At 37.6% G+C, this 18,229-nt stretch overlaps 1 protein-coding gene across 1 annotated transcript in view; it reads left to right on the plus strand.

Moving 5' to 3' along the window:
• Nucleotides 1-3,792: 3,792 nt before the first annotated feature.
• The window catches only part of ipo11 (importin 11), a 132,495-nt gene continuing 118,058 nt past the window's right edge, over nt 3,793-18,229 (plus strand). Inside the window, exons 1-3 of the mRNA XM_063490574.1 lie at nt 3,793-3,897; nt 10,491-10,640; nt 16,045-16,145. Of these exons, the coding sequence (XP_063346644.1) occupies nt 10,503-10,640; nt 16,045-16,145 (239 nt within the window). The 5' untranslated portion in view covers nt 3,793-3,897; nt 10,491-10,502. The remainder of the gene's footprint in view (nt 3,898-10,490; nt 10,641-16,044; nt 16,146-18,229) is intronic.

An 18,229-nucleotide genomic window follows, 5' to 3' on the forward strand; every position in this document is an offset into this window, starting at 1 on the left:
GCTTCTCTGGTACAGAAGGCTCAGGATTCAAGTGTCTGTGAGTCTGTGAGAGAAACGTTTTTGTTCAGTGAGAAAGACTGACACAAAGAGGGAATGAGGAACAGGACCCTCCCATTTAAAAACATCTCAATATGCGCACAGACAGGCAGACAGTCACACACACACACACACACACACACACACACACACACACACACACACACACACACACACACACACCAACAAACTTAGGCTGGTAGGTGTGTAAGAGTGCTAAATGTGTAATTAAATCTGATCTTTTTCTGAGGAGCTGCTTTATGACTTCACTTTCATTTATAAAAAAGTCTCACTCACCTTTAGCGCTGCAATGTCTGATCAAATATTTGTAAAATTGTCATTTCTCATTTTTTATTTGATATTTCTGTCTGCCTTTCACTTTGCTGCTGGAACACGTGAATTTCCCAACGAGGGACAATAAAGGATAATTCTGTTCTATTTGTATCAACAAATCCATTGTTTGTCAAAAGTGATCATCTTTCTTGTCGTTATAATGTCTAGAAAGCTTTTTTCTTGACATGTGTGCCATAATTGTAGGTTATCCCAGTTAATACACAGCCTTCAGTGAAATGGCAAAATGCCACCGAAATTGAAACGAAGACTGATAGGGATTAGTGTCACTATGATTTACAGCTAGATAACTGTGTGGAAAAACATGTTCTGCACGTCACCTGACAATGGGCTATGTGCAAAAAGGCGAACTAATTTCTCACAGTACTTGTACTTTCTCAGATACTTAAGTGATATGTCTGTAAGTATGTCTGTTTATTGCCCGGAACACATTAAACGTTATTTGACCAGCATTTTCCACACAAATATCAAGTTACTTTGATTTTGAGAAATACTGAAATAGGGCACATTTAGTCAGTTGGTGTCTTGCACTGAGTAGGTTGCTTTATGTGGTAAACTATATTTATTTGATGTGATCAGTATTCAGTGAATAAATAATACTTACTGTGTGGTAAACCACAGAGAGGAATGTTTACTCTCTTGGGAGCCAACATAAATGCGTGATTGCATGATTTGTTTATCTCTGGTGTCACCGATGATAGACTGACAGAAATGTGGTCCACTTTGTCTTGTATAACTTCCAGGTTTTTAAAAAAAAAAGCAGTTTTCATTTATACATTGGTCAAGATTCTGACCTGATAACCTAAAGGCTGCGTACCTGTACATCTGCTTTGAAATATCTCTGCCACCTAGTGGTAAGAAAATCTAAATCAAGCAGTTCGAGATTATGTGAGAAGATAAACTCGTCTGCTGGTACTACTGTTCACGGTGCAGCAGCCCCGACAGCTAACATGTCTGTTAGTTTGGCACATTTTGTTGCATCTATTTTTAGTTTGTTTTTATTATTTTCTCTCAGCTTTCCAGCTCCACCTTCTCGCCATTTGATCCGTGAGTGCACAGCATGGCTATGGGAGGGGCCGGTCACGTTACGAGATTTGATTGGACAATCCAGTGTCAGTCATGAAAATGAACCAATGGACTGCTGTCACTGCTTGTTCGGCCGGTGCACAGTGGCCCTTCAGGCAAAAAAGTGATTGTCTTTCAAATTTTTTTTTCCAGTTTATTTTTTTTTTTCAAATTTTTTTTCAAATTTTTTACGTTAATGTCTTTACTTATATTGGGAAATAGACTTTATGAGCATGATTTACAAATGGGGTTATATATAAAATATTAAAATTAACAGTTTTTCAAGTGATGACTTTGTGTTATTGTACCTACTTTATAACCAATCCAACCCTTTATGGCCACTTAAAATATCCTTATAGACCTATTGTTATATTTGTTGCAATTTCTGCTATCCTCTTGGCCAGATTACTCTTAAAAGACATTTTTTAATGTCAGTGAGACCTTTTAACAGGATAAATAAAGGATATATAAAGGCGCTTTGCCAAAAAGTGATTGCGGCTTCACCTTGTGATAGGAATGTAGTTTGTGGCTCAAGATGACTTGATATCATTCATGATGGACTGGACACATTTGACATATGTTTCACATATTATAGGCCAAAAAGTTATTTATAGCAGTTTAAATACAGGCAATCACTTTTTGGCAAAATGCTGGAAATCAAGTTTTGGCACAACTCAACCCAAAAGTGCGTTATTCCACTGAGAAAATGATGAGTCGTAGCCCTTTAGAGTTTTTCAGCAAATACAAAATGAAGTTTTTCCTTGGTTTTCTGACTGAGGCCAAATTGTGAAGAAATTAGTGATGCTATTTAATGAAACAGCATCACATAAACACAAGCCTTATAGGACAGCCGGCCTTTTCTGAGAAAACAGCTAGAGATCCTGGGGAATCATAATGAACGACAAACAGTACAGAAGGTATCATGATTATAATAATTAATTAAGCCTTAACAAACAGTAGATGTAAACAAATAGATATTTACACAAAATAAAAAAAACAGACAAAACAATATTGCTCACAAAAATAAAAGAAATATATAGACCTGTGTCTTTAGTTTTAGTCAAATCTGTTGACACTTAAAATCAGAGGACACACTGATCTATTTATTGAATTTTATATTACAAAGCCAATTACCTTCACAAATTTCTGTGTTTGCATTACCCCTGAAAACTGACCATATTGTCAAATTATATATAAAAAAGAAACTTACAAACAAACGTCTTGATGCACGCTCAATCATCCTGGTAGGGAAATCGCTAAGACTGAAGACGTCACTTGGATGAGTGACGGAATGTTTTTCCCACTGAAAATGCTACGTCAAGATGAACAGAATCAACTTTTTGGGAATTACAAACAAACTAACAAACAAACAAACAAACAAACAAACAAACAAACAAGCAAATAAACAAAAACTGAACTGAAATGAGAAAGCCCACCCTGGGAACGTACTAGAACTAATGTACTGAACTGGGGAAAAAAAAAGATAATTAAAGGAAATCAGGAATTTAAGTAATCATGAAACTGTATATCTGAATAATGCATGGTCTCTATGCAAGTCTAAATAGACTAGATATATTAAACAAGATACTAAAATGTCCTTTAGTATGTGCTTGGCACTATCAAAAAGAATAATAATATGTCCTACTATTCTTATGCAGATGATACACAGTTGTGCTTTTTATTTTCTTTAATCATCTAACTACTGTTCACAGTTTAATAAGCTGCACTGATAACATTAACTGATGGATGTATAGAAACTTTTCAGAACTGAACAGAGACAAGACAGAAATATTTGTGATTGCACCAAAAATGTCAGAAACAGAATTTTGTCCATGTTTATCTTCTTCTCTCTGAACGCAGTGAGCAAGTCAGGAACCTTGGCATTATTTTGGAACGTGATCTCAGTTTGGATAATTATACAAATAAGGTCGCCAGAACAGCTTTCTACCACTTAAGAAGTGTATGAAAAGTTAGAAAATATATTTCTGAGACTGACTTTGAAAAATTGGTCTATGCATTCATATCAAGCAGGCTAGACTACTGTAATGATCTATTTGCCAAATCATCAGTAGGATTACTTCAGCTTGTTCAGAATACAGTGGCCAGAGTCCTTACAGGCATATTGAAATTTGAACATATTACCCCAGTACTGAAGTAACGTCACTGGTTCCCAGTTCAGGACGGAATTAACTTTAAAATCCTTCCTACAAAAACAAACAAAATACAAAAATTCTTTTGGTGTCAGTATACTAAACAGCGATTGGCTCTCTTTACTCATGATGAAAGCAGCCTGCCGCTGATCCTACGTCATCAACACGCGCCTGCTGTTCTCCCCGCGCCATTCCTACAAGCGTGTGTTTCCACCTCTCATTACATTACCACTGGCAGCGCTTTAGCAGCCACTGTTACAAGCACAGATTCTGTTTTCTACTGCTTTTCTTTTAGGTGAGTCCAGCTTCATATGTCTTTGTAGAAATATTTAATTGGTTGCCAGGACAAATACTACTGACGGACGTTGGTTTGGATAGAATAAGTTCAAGCTTGCTAGCTAGCCAGCCTAAAGTTAGCTTTGGTGTTTTGGGGTATATGCACGATGATGAACTCTGCCCACCCGGTTCTTTAGTGAGTGAGCGGTATTTTGATTATAGATGACGCGCACTGGGGCAAGACTACAGCAAGTTGGACTATATTTGCGAATCCTACAGCAGTAGTAAAAGGCAAATGTGAATCACATTAGTTTAAAATTTCTGCCCCAGTATTACCCCACGCCACTGAGCTTGTTTTGGTTCCTTCTGTGCTTCAGAAACAAACTAACCCACTGCGTATGCTAGCGACTGCGTTTGTATAATCATAACAAATACTTGCTTTGACTAAAGGCCTGTAGACACATATAGCTATATATAGTGTAAAATGTCCAGGCGTGTGTTACCGTAGCTTTAGTTAGAGGTAAATCAGTAAATGTACCGCTAGCCCCTGCAGTTGCCACCCTAGCTTTCTTGTCAACCGAGCCAACATTTGACAGCAAGCTAGTGTTAGCGACAGAAGCTACGGCAAGTGCAAAACAATATTTAGCTGCCTACCGCTGGATTAGCCTCATGTGTTGGCAATTTACGCGTGGGTGATATAACCCCCAAATTATATCACGATATTCAGGTAGTAGCATTTAATGTATGTAAATTAAGGGGTATTTTCTATCCTTTTCCAATTAGCTGTTGTCAAGAGTGATTACTGAAAGAAGGTGCCAGCAGCTTTAAATCCAGTGACACAGCATATGATTTAAAGTATAAAATAACACTTTAGCTTAACAGTAAATAAAGTATCTTAACCTTGTAACGCTTCAGAAACTGCGCAGCATCGTCAGATAATAAAACTAGAAAATATTTTCTGCGTGGGATGATCTCTCCTGTGTTGAGCTTTTTAACAGAATGCGAAACGCCCAGCTTTTCCACCGTGCAATTTTACGTCCATCTTTTGCTCTTCATGTGAGCTAGTGAGGGCTACAGTGGTAATTGGAGTGATTTGTTTGAGTCACACATCATTAGGTGCTGGTATATCTTCCTTTTTAGCTTGGTTGTACTCAGTGGCCTGTTTCTGTCTTAAGTGGCAAAACAAGTTTGTTTCTTCTATCTTCAGCGGGAACAGCTTTCTTTCCCTCTTTTGTGCTTTGTTGGAGATTATTGAAGTAGCTACCTTTTGACGTACTAAATAGTAATTTGAGGTTGAAACATTGGTCTTGCTCCTGCAGTCAGACTTGCCCCAGGTTTGTCTCATTACACTCACCAAGGAGCGTGAATAGCAGTTATATATATATATCTCACAGCCCCAACTGACAGCATAACAATTTAACTTAGGTTACAGATGAAACTGCTGTTTCCAAATTCCAAGAAATTAAACAGCCCATGTTTAAATCCTTACCTTTTGGCTAAAGGTTTTCCTGTAGTGGTTAAATACTGTTATGCAGATTTGGATTGTGGATGTTGTGGATGAACAAGTTTTTACAAGGTAAAAAAAAAAGCAGTATGTGATCAGAACAGAGTACATTCTCATACTGTATGTCACTGTAGGGAAAGCAAAAAACTGTCTAAGTGCTTTGTTTTTTTGGGTCGTGGTGTTTTTTTTCTGGTAAAAGTTAAAGCATGTGTCATGAAAAAGAAGTTTGGTATATTACAGTGGTCTACTGACTACCACCATTTTAATGATTTCTTTAACTAAAATACCCACCAAGAGTAAGCTAGATAATCCTGAAACTATCTTGAGATTCAGTTTCCACTCCGGAAATTGCCACTGAAACCATATTTAAAGCACTTTAAAATAGTTTAAAATGTTGCTCTGTAAACCTTCTTTGTATAAAACAGCCGTCTATGACAGTGAGATTATATCAGTAGACAATATCCTAGCAAACCAGGCAGCTCACACAGGTGAGTTTTCTAAATGGATGATATTTTATTACATTACAGTAAAAGATAAGCACAACTCCAACTCATAATGCTGCTGATTGGAGTCAATCTGCAGATTCTGTGTTATCAGAATTTCTTTCAGTAATGCTTTAATAATGTATTCCACCTCACCAGAAATTTGTCCTATAACATCACTAACCATAGGAAAATAAGTTATTATATTAAAGCATATATTACCTAAATAAACATTTTTAATAGATGGTATTTAATAGGAACTGCCTGGCAAAATCACAATGCCGTCATTGTTCATCCAAAGGCTTATTTCATTTGCCACTACATGCTCACTTAAAGCCCTTCCATTAGTACCTACTCAGGTCACCTTAGCAGTGCTCGACACGGTTTTTAAGTGATAGTACCTAAGGTAAACTTGGTGTATACCTTAGGTACTATGTGTGGGCTGCCTTGGTAACCCCAAGTCCAACGGATGTAACCTTTTTGTATTTCAGTATAATTTTATTGTTTTGTTGTTAAATTTGACTGCAGAGAGCGGAACGTCTTTATTTACCTTTTGATCTAACCTCAGCAGTATTGGTCTTGCATGGGGAGGAGGAGTTTGGGGACAGAGCCTGTCCTCCTGTGCTTTTCTCAGGGGGTTGAGTGTAACGTTATTAGCTGCTACTGCTGGAGCCAAGACTAGGCTCTTTGCCAAACCCGCCCTTCTATACAACATTTTGAAAACTGGACTTTATCCAAGTTTCTAATTTTTTCCCTCTGCTTTGCAAGCATTTCAGTGCTTGAATGCTCCACATAACACTCATTGTCATTTCGGTACCAGCTGAGTTTCTGTTGCTGCACCCTGTTTTTTTTTTTTTTTTTTTTTAAGCTTTTAGACTGGATTTAAACTCTACTAAACTTTAAACAAGAGAAGATTAAACCAAAAACACATTTTTCTTTTTTTGTATGATGTTCACTTTTATTTCAGTTTGTGAATCTTAGTTACAATGTATCATATTTTTTTTATTTTTATTTTACTGACTAATCACTATTTAACTTTAGTTTCTGCAGTAAACATACAGTACTGTCTAAAACTCTTGAACCAACCTTCATTTCTGTTGCTTCCAATGAGTCAGACTTTCTTATAGTGTTTTTTTTCTTCATGGCCTTGAGTGATAGTTCTCCAGTATTGCTGCAGGTCTGTCTGTCATGACCATTTTCAGAGGAATCTATTTTTGTTGAACGATTTACTATGACCTATGAAGCATTCATGCCGAAAAAGGCACCCAATTAAAGGGATAAAGCAGTGTTATGTCTACATACAGTGGTGTGAAAAAATGTTTACCCTCTTCCTGATTCCCCTGTGTTTTGCATATTTGTCACACTTACATGTTTCAGATCATCAAAATTTTTTTGTATTAAACGAAGATAACCCGAATGAATACGAAATCCAGTTTTTAAAAGATGATTTCACTGATTAAGGGAGGCAAGTTATCCAAATCTACCTGGTCCTGTAAAAAAGTAATTGCCCCTCTTGTTAAATCATGAATTAACTTTGATTGACCACATTTTTTGTAATGCTGAGTTCAGTTTTACTAAACACACTCGGGCATTATTACTGGCAGACCTGCTGAATAAAGAAATCACTGAAATAGAACCTGTCTGACAAAGTGAAGCAGGTTAAAAGAGCTCTAAAAGCAACACATCATGCCACGATCTGAAGAAACGCCTGAGAAACAAAGTCACTGAAATCTGTGAGTCTGGAAAGGGTTACGTAGCCATTTGTAAGGCTTTGGGACTCAATTGAACCAAAGTGAGAGCCATTATACACAAATGGAGAAAACTTGGAACAGTGGTGAAGCTTCCCAGGAGTGACCGGCCTACCAAAATTACTCCAAGAGCACATCGACGACTCATCCAGGAGCTCACAAAGGACCCAGAACAACATTAAAGAACCGCAGGCTTCACATGTCTCAGTCAAGGTCAGAGTTCATGATTCAACAATAAGAAAGTGACTGGGCAAAAATGGCTTGCATGGCAGAATTTCAAGACAAAATCCACTGCTGAGCAAAAGGAACATAAAGACTCATCTCAGTTTTGCCAGAAACATCTTGATGATCCCAAAGACTTCTGGGAAAATTCTGTGGACTGATGAGACAAAAGTTGAACTTTTTGGAAGGTGTGTGTCCCATTACATCTGGCGTAAAAGAAACTCAGCTTTTCAGAAAAGGAAAATCGCACCAAAAGTAAAATATGGTGCTGGTAGTGTAGTGGTCTGGGCTGTTTTGTTGCCTCAGGACCTGGAAGACTTGCTGAAATCTGCTGTCTACCAAAACATCCTGAAGTAGAATATCCGGCCATCCGTTTGTGACCTCAACTTGAAGCGCCCTTGAGTTCTGCAGCAGGATCCAAGACAAGCCACCAAGTCCACCTCTGAATGGCTTAAGAAAAACAAAATAAAGACTTTGGAGTGGCCTACTGAAAATCCTGACCTGAATCTGATTGAGATGCTGTGGCATGACCTTAAAAAGGCAGTTCATGCTTGAAAACCCTACAGTGGGGTTGAATTACAACAATTCTGCAAGATGAGCCAAAAATCCTCTCTGTAAAAGACTCATTGCACTTGTTGCTGGTAAGGGTGGCCCAGCCATTATTAGGTTTAGGGGGCAATCAGTTTTTCACACAGGGCCATATAAGTTTGGATTTTTTTCTCCCCATAATAATAAACACCATTTAGAAACTGCATTTTGTGTTTACTTGTGTTATCTTTGTCGAATGTTTAAATTTGTTTGATGATCTAAAACATTTAAGTGTAACAAACATACAAAAATTAGCAAATAGTATTAATAGAAGGGTGACTGTCAAGACGCTATACTTAAGGAAAGAAAATAGAAATAAAAATATGACATAAGTTACAGATGTCAAAACAAGGGATTTTAAATTATTGGACTGAATTATTGGATTCTTTGGAGTGAAATCCTTTTTTGCCATTTCTGATTCAGTTTGCATGGAGATGGTCAGGAAAGCGTTGTCAACAGCCATGAGAGTGGAATGTGAGTTGGAAATGAAAGTGTATGCTACCCGACCCTGTAAATAAAAGGAGAAAATCTTATTTGTCAAGTGCTTTGTGAAAAATAAATAAGTGAATATTATAATCAGTTGGCTCTGCAGAATGAGCCTTTCATCCTGCAGATGAACTTCGAATTCCACCGTCTTAGACTGCAGCTGGTGACAGTCCTTATTCTGGTCTGCAGGCTCAGTAAACTCACTGTAGCGGCACTTGAATCAGTAGTCACTTTCTGCAGTTTCCAGTTGGAGTGACCCTCCAGTTCACAGCAGTTCTGCTTCCACTCTCAGAGAAAGCAGAAACCACATTGCCACAATAACAACCTGGACACTGATTGCAGATAGTATCATTTACTCAGACAATTAAGGGGGGGGAAAAAGCTTGAATTGTACTTGGATAATATATTAAGTAATCTTCAAGTATACTTGGTAAGTATACTTGAAGTATACTTGGTAACTCTTAATATGTCTGGGTGGCCCACCAAGGTAAAGTTTATCTGTGAGGAAACGCTTATCAGTTTGTAGGTGAATTTTTATCTTAAATCAAGATGACTGTGCTCACAAAGTCAACCTTCATTAATGTCTTTAAGAATTGACTGGTACTAGTCTTACTATAATCAAAATTAATAATGGATAATGTATAATGCATGGACTGTGCACTAAAATAATTATACTTTGTAATGTGAAAATTGCACTGTCCGCAATGCTCCTGATGCATTCTTAATGCACATGTCGTTACAGAAGCACACAGTGTTTTGTGGTGCAGGATATTTATTTTTGGACTGTAGATGGCAGTCTTGTTGTTCCCTATGCTGTTTTTCTAACCTAATCATGAAAAGTCAGCCACCATACTACTAATGATTTCACGGATGGCACTTAAAATGAATTCTGTGCCAATTTAATATGACTGGTTGGTTAAAAGGAATTTTTAAAAACATTTTTAATGTAATGTATTTGGAATAACAGTAATAAATGTATTTTTTTTTTATTCATATTGTAAATGGCTCGTTTTGTTTTGTACTGAGGAGAGTGTTAAAAAAAAGGCAAACAAAATCTGTTAATCCCTTCGTTGAAATGTTGAGCTCATAATGAAGGATTCATGTTATCAGTGTAGGCCTGGTTAGGCAACAGTTCATTATTCAGACTGAAAGTGACTCGGGTACTTCCTTTGAGACTGAAAAACACCTTTGGACGTGTGAAGCTGGGGTGCTTGAATTCTATCTGGGACAGAACAGCTCTTTGTACAGCCGAGATGACTGTCAGTGTTTCTATTAGGTGCGCTTCTCTTTATTCGGAAGGGTTTGTTTCTTTCTCAGTCAGTTTGACAGTGATTTCAGCACTGCTTGATCTATAATAAAAATAAGATGGAAAAAGATGCAGCCACACACAAAGCAACAGAAATTCCTTGTACTGACATTTTTTTTTGTAGATGTAATTTGACTGCATCAGCTTTAGCTACACTGAAACTATTTTGAAAGGTTTTACTCCCAGCTCAACCAGAACTTTTCACGGACAGAAAAAATAAATTCTGCTTTCTGTCTGTCTCTCCTTCTCTCCCTCCCCTCTTATGTTTTCCTGCAGATATATCCAGCTATGGATATGGACAGTGCCAGTTCAGTGGTGCTGCAGGCCTTAACCCAAGCTACCAGTCAGGACACAGCTGTGCTCAAGCCTGCGGAGGAGCAGCTCCGGCAGTGGGAGACCCAGCCAGGCTTCTACTCAGTCCTTCTGGTGAGGGGATGATATCAAAGAAGAGAAATAAAGTCTACATCAAAACCACTAAAACTAATAAATAAAGATCTTAATGGGGTATTTTGCTGAAAGTTAGATGCCACCGGGTTTAATTTATCTGCTGAAACGTATCATTTTAGGGCTTCTTTGTTTTCAGATGGATGGAAATATTTCTCTCGGCATTAGAACAGGACACTGAGGAGTAAGATATTTTCTGTTTTAACAGTTTGTCCAGTCACCTTCACACGAAAGTATCTAACAAGTTTTTTTTCTTTTTTAACCACATCAACTGTCAATATGCAATATGTGGTGACAAAGCTGGTAAACAATGCCCTGACCGGCACCTACCACTTGGTGTCTTTTCACCACAAAGCCCTTGTGGATCCACAGTGGATCCTCACACATTTTTGTTTGCCGTCTAAACCATACAATACAATACAATACAATGAGATGGATTTCACTTTCATCTCTCTCTGCATTTCGTAAAGAAATTGGCTCAGGTTGTCTTTTGCAAGGCTATGCTCGAATGATTATTACATTCATGGAACAGTTTATTATTTTCCTTTATATTTGCCAATAATACACTGTAGATTTGTGAGACAACACTGCATGCTATTTCCTTTTCACGTTGGAAGTCTCTCTGAAAATTCCTTTTGAAACTACTTCTCCACGATGTGAAATATAGTGAAACTAACGATAGCTTTTGTTGTCGGTCTCCTCTCGTAGTCCTGTTGCATCTTTTACAGTGACATGATCTATTCAAACATTGATGATATTTGTTGATGTTACAACAGTTACTGAATGAGCCATGCTTCTTGCACAATGGGTACCATGAGTGAGATCTAACAGTACATCATGTAATATTAGATGCATTAGGTTAGACTTCCTTTTTTAACCGTATTAGAAGAAAACATTTTCACAGCTACTTCGATAATTTGCAAGATGACACCCTATCTAGTTATGCTGATGCATCCATGCACACTTTAGTAACCTTTAGTAAGTCACAACAACAATTAGTAATGTGTAAGTTTGTAAAGACAGCTGTGTGAGGTGAGGTACACAAAGTAATTTGTTGTTAGCTTCTGATTATTCCTGTCTTTATTTTGTTTTTTGTTTTTTTTAAGGCAATAAATGTAGTTACCACTGTTGTGCTATGTGACTAAAAATGCTGAGCTCTCTCCCTTTGGAGAAGCATAAGGATGGATCCTCCTGATGATGATGCTGCAGGTATTGAATCAGTGCTGCAGTATTAAATTAATGATGACGCTGATGAAGGCTACAAGCGGAAACGCGCTGCTTAAGCAATAAAGCTCTTCTGTATACTCAGTATTGGGAAGGTTACTTTTAAAATGTATTCCACTACAGATTACAGAATACATGCTCCAAAATGTATTTTGTAACATATTCCGTTACGTTACTCAATGAGAGTAACGTATTCTGAACACTTTGGATTACTTAATATATTATCATGCTTTTTACAACTACATGAATGTACTATTTTGTGATTTATTACTATTACTGAAGGCTACTCGCCATACCAATACCAACTAGATTTTTAAATCTTAATATAAAATGAGTAACAGTAGGTGAACATTAGGTAAGGATGCACTTTTTGCAGCGATCTCGTATAGAAAACTATTCCGTGTGCGTATAAAACAGGTCCGCGGCTCCGAACCGCAGTAAAGGGACCTCTGACTAATACGTCGGGTTCCGTGTTGGGCTCGTAGCCAAAAACTAGCTTTACTTTGTTGTTTGGGTCAACTTTGCTAGCGAGAGACAGAGAGAAGCGTTGAAAGGCTGCTCCACCAGAACTTATTGTTTCGGAGGAAAACACGAACACAGAGTACAGTCGAGTCTTAAGAGCTTACTTAGAACTGGGCTACACTGCCCATAAGGCTACGTTCTTTAGGGCTATGCCTGTAACACTCTGCCTATTGCTTTCATATTAAATCATTTTTTGTACAATAATTTTTAATTATGCGGGCCGCAAGTGGGGGTGAAATGGGCCACGAGATTGAGACACAGGCATTAGAGCCTCTTAATATGTGTTTTGTTTGGGTTTCCACCGGCGTGGAATTACCAAAAATAGAGGGGACAGCCTAACATAAGAAACAGGAAAAGACCGCCGTGTAATCCTTTTAATTCAACAAAGTAACTGTATTCTGAATACCACCTTTTTAAACGGTAACTGTAACGGAATACAGTTACTCATATTTTGTATTTTAAATACGTAATGGCGGTACATGTATTCCGTTACTCCCCAACACTGTGTATACTACAGGTGTTGCTGGAACTTCCATCTCTTTAGTAATCAGTTAACTCAGGAGAATAACTTTTAGACTTACCAGTCACATTGTTGGGTACAGCACTTAAACTGATGCTACTAACGTAAATACCTAATCAACAAATTATATGGCAGCAACTCAGTGCAATTAGGCATGTAGACATGACCAAGATGACCTGCTGAAGTTCAAACTCAATGTCAGAACAGGGGAAAAAAGGTGATTTCAAGTGGCTTGGCTTGGCATGGTTGTTGGTGCTAGACAGGCTGGTCCTAATATTTCAGAAACTTTATAATATCCACTGAACAGCTGCTCTCTGGACAAAAATGCTTTGTTGCTGCCAGAGGTCAGGGGAGATGGCTTCACTGCTTCAAGCTAATAAGAAGACCACAATAACTCCACTTGTTACAATCAAGGTATGCAGAAGAGTATCTGAACACCCAATACGAAGGTGACACTTGCCAGCTAAGAATAGGAACCTACAGTTCACACGACATCACCAAAATTGACAATAAAAGGTTGCCCCATACTTTGGGCCCCTTAGTACCAATTCAGCATTGTTTAAACACCCGAGCCTACCTGAGTAATGTGGCTGGCCATTTCCATCTCTTTTTGACCACACTTTGTGTGAAGGCTGTTTTTGTTCTCATTTTCTGATGGCTGCTTCCAGCAGAAGTAATGCACTCAAAGTCACAAAGGTCCAAAGATTTCTTTTAAAATATAGCACTGTACTTCAGTGGCCTTCAAAGTCATGAGATCATAATCCAGCATAGCACCTGTTGGGTGTGGTGGAATGGGAGAGTCACATCATTGATGTACAGCCAACAAATCTGGTGCAACTGTGTAATACTATTGTGTCTGAGGAATGGGGTCACGTTGTTGAATCTGTGCCACAAAGAATTTAGGCAGTTCTGAAGTTTTTTGTTTTTTCCCAAGTGCTTTTTCAGCAAAACAAGGGATTTTCAACATAGCATTTCTAAAAATACTAGTTTTCTTTAGAAAGCATAAAATATTTGTATTTACACACATTAACAGAATTATTTAAGAAAACTAAAAATTACCAGTGGCAATATTATCAGCTCTCTGGAAAACTAAACTTTTTATTGAGCACAAAGCACTGCTGTGAACTGATGCGTTTTAATGCTTGAAGCTTGTAAAATCAAGTTAAAACTGAAGGTTATCTTAAAAACCAGTATAAAAACTTGAGGAAAAAATATGACACTAAAAACAAAAAGAAATCCGATTAAACTTGAGAAATAGAATTGTTGGTGCTTACATATAAGAAGATGGATATACAAAGTTATCACAGCGTATAGTGTATAACTATTGAAAAATTGAAGAGAGAGCCACACAGTATAGAACAAACCTGGCAGAGGTAGGAAGCAAAAGATTTGAAGGACTCTAGAAAGAAAACTAGTGAAAGATGTGTCTAAAGACCCCAGAACAAGTGCCAAGACACTAGTGGATGACTAGCAAAGTGTCAAAGAAGACGATCCTGCACAGAAATGGACAAAGAAAGGTTTGCAACCTTGCAGGAAACGTGTGAGACTTGTTTAAAGCTACAAGTCACAGCGGGCTGTTACACAGAAAAAAGGATACACAATACACAATTGTCTATTAGTAACAGGGAGGCTAGTAGTAATAGTTGACCCTGGTAGTTTTTGTAAAATAATAACAAGCTGGTTTTTTGCATATGTCATATGTATAGGACCAACTACGAGATTTCCCTGAGTTTAGTTAGGACATAGAGAGTGATGGCGAGGCATAAAGTGAAAGTTCCTCCTGCATGGAGGGTTTTTTTTTTTTTTTAAATTCCCCCCTAACATTATTGCTGTTCAGGGCATTCTCCAACAAGCTTGACTGAGTGAGCTGAGCAACTAACGATGTGTGAGACAGTTCTGTGAGCCTGTCTCTTCCTGGATGCAGTTCAGACTTGTGCCATTTTAAAAGTGATAAGTGAGTGTTACCAGAGCCAGCCAAATAAGATTGTAACTTTTATGGGAAGGAAAAAAATGGTGCTCATGAAACTGATGCATTCATATGGCCTCAGATTAATGGAGGAGAATGCACATCAGAATGTGACATTTGTTTCTCTCCTTTAATGGCCCATCATATTTGCAAGTGTAGGATGGCCAAGATGTTAACTTTGACCTTACATTGGAAAATGTGAAAGCCATTTTTTTTTTCTTGTGAACTTGTTTCTATATGGGTTTCTTAGTCTGGATAGACATAGGTACAAACTGTAGCATAATTGGTGGGGACATACAATCACAAGGTGATTTATTATTACGTTTGTAATACTGAAAATCACCACAAACTTTTTCTTTAACTCACTTTAAAAGCGTGTGTGCTTTGATGTTTTTTGGAATTGGGGGTGGGGTCATTTTGCTAGACCCCATCTCAAAAATCCCATCTTGGGTCATCCTTAGCTTTGAGTTCAGTGTTATCTCTGGAGTCACAGATGATTTAAATTTTCACGAGATGTTCCTGATACCACGGTCCCTGGCAATTAGGCCATGGTGTGCTGTGTGCGCGCTGTCTCATCTCATTTAGTATGATAGCGGTCTCTCTTAATCTCTCACCTCAGAGATGGTACAGAAGGTATCAGTAAATAAAGAGCAAGGGAACCAAACCAGCTGAATTACTGTTTCAGAGAGGAATCTGATAAGGATTTAGTTTCTTTCTTAACTTGCATAGTTAAATAAAAAACAGATGGATATTTTAGGTCTGCATCTAAGCAAAAGTAAAAGTTATGGTTTTTGAAAAATCATGTTGAAAAGTCATGTTATCTCTTAAACTTGAAAGGACTAAGTTTCCAATCTTTGATGTTACTGTTCTCTCTTTATGGAGCCTCTGCCTGTGCCGTGTAAGGAAGAATGACTTTACACAGCAGTATTTTCTGTGGTTACATTTTAAATGTCAGTGATTTTGGCATTTATGATAAGTAAAGCTGCATTAGTTTGGTCACTTGAGACATATTGTAACATAAAGTCAGTGTGACCTGGATTTTAATGGTGCTGTATCTTAAAGGGCTTGTAGCCATCAGAGTACTGTGTCAGTCCTACTCATTTGAGCTAACAAGGCACTGTGAGCTGAGCTGATTATATGTTTCTTTTCCACAGAATATCTTCAATAACCACATGCTGGATGTGAATGTCAGGTGGCTTGCGGTTCTGTACTTCAAAAATGGCATCGACAGATACTGGAGGAGAGTTGCACCTCAGTAAGTGTTTGCTTGTCTCTCACGTTCTCTGCTGCTATCAGCCTCTCTATTCCGCCTTTCCATTTTAGACCTTTTCTTTTCTCTCCTGCAGCTCATCGTTTCCTTTCTTGTCTCTTCCACTCCTGAAGCATGTCTATTCATCAGTCTTAATCTCTTTGCCTGATTTTGAGGCTTTATTTTCAAATCTTTTTGTTTCATATTTGCAGTTGCAATTTTCTGTTTTGTCACAGCCTCCATGTCCTCCATTTTCCCATTGTCTTTCCTTCACTAGTTTTAGCTTACATCTGCATTTCTCTCTCCACCACTTCTCACAGCTGCCATTTCCCCCCTTTTTTACCTTCTGTTCTGATTATTCATATCATTGTGATTTGATTTTATGCTCGGTTTATTCTTTTGTGTCTCTTTTGTCTGGTGTAAGATCGGATTTTAGTATTCAAAACCTACAAATTTTCTTCGGGTATCTGACTAGCTGGCTTTTGTAAGGTTTGAATGGACGTTTGCTGTTAAACTCACAAGAGAGGAGCTGGTTGGAGGTAATCGGTTCTGCCTAAGCACTTGTGGCCACTCTTTGACCGCTTTGCATTGTTGCAGTTCATTTTTGTTGTTGTTGTAAGTTTGGTAAGTTTTCTGCTCTTACCAAAGTTGATTCACTCTTGTCAGTAGTTCTGTAAACTGAATTTTATTTGGAGTGCTGTGGTCCGTGGATTATTGATGCGATTACTTTTGGACAATGCCATTTACCCAGGGGTTGGATAGTGTGTGACTCAGCACAATTCATGTGGTGTCAGTGTATGAAGTGTAGGCAACATGACATAACATTTTTGTTACAGCAGCTTACAGTAATAGACTGTAACTGAATTAGTTTAAAAATTGCTAAAAAAAAAAAAATCTGAGTGTGTTGCCAGATTTAGTTAACTTGAGGTTTTGAAATACTTTGTCCAGGTACATTTACAATAGTTATTGTTTCTAAGTCATTAGTAAAGGCAAGTTTTTGCATCAGTCCTTTAAATAAGCAATTATTGAACAGCAAGCCTTGGATTTTTGTCTCACTTTCTGAAGGGACTTTTAGTTACAGTACTGGGTAGAGTAGTAGATGATGATAAATAGTTTTAACAAGTCATTGTTAAAAAAAAAGCTAATGCCCATTTCCATCCAAAATGGTGTTACTAGATACCATTACAGGCCGCACCAACTCGGCTCTGTGTCCTGGCTCATTTTAGCATGACTGTGCCACTTGGAGCTAATAGTGCCGTCATCAGTGTTAATGTAACACCTGTGCTGCTGCTGTGACCAGCCCAGAAATTCTCCTATGAAAAAGGTCAACTTCCTTTTTAATGGACTTAATGAAAAAGCCTAAATTAAGATGGTACAAATGTAAAAAGTAAAGCAGATTTACAATCAAATAATAATCAAATATTAAAACTACAGAGATGAATACAGTTAAAAATATGACATTAATGGATAATACAGTAATTTACCTGTTTACAGTTACCTGTTCCTGATAAACAGATGTTCCAGTGACTTCAAATTACAACATAAAAACTTAAAGCTGTAGAATTCTTACTTAAACTAATGTTAAACTGATAAATCTATTTGTTACATTTATGCCATCCCTGGTTTACTGTCAGCTTGGAGAAAACCGCTGATCTCGATGCAACCAGAACCAACATTGTACAAACAAAAAGGACGTTTATGCAGAACAGGGTGATTCACATTTTTAGTTGGAGATCAGTTGATTTAGCTGAATTGTTATGAGTTAATTTTTTGGAGTTGTAATATAGTGTGCCCTAGTTTGGCAAATGAATGAATAAATGTTGTTAAAGTAGGAGTAAAGTAATTTGCTTGTAAAATCACTTAAATTACTTGTAAAACAATAGAAAGCTGGCCTATATTCTCCACTGTTGCTGAGGGAGTGACTCACTTGAGCAACCTGCAGTTGCTAGAGAGGTTTTTACACCAAATCTGCTTTTTGTTCTGCATTTATTCAAATGCATTTTTGAAAATACATCTCCCTGCAACATATTATGTGGCTGGAAACACCCACATAATAGCCAGAACAACCTAATAAAATTTGGAGTTGAGTG

Source organism: Pelmatolapia mariae, linkage group LG12 (assembly GCF_036321145.2).
Source record: "Pelmatolapia mariae isolate MD_Pm_ZW linkage group LG12, Pm_UMD_F_2, whole genome shotgun sequence".
NCBI classification, from domain to species: domain Eukaryota; kingdom Metazoa; phylum Chordata; class Actinopteri; order Cichliformes; family Cichlidae; genus Pelmatolapia; species Pelmatolapia mariae.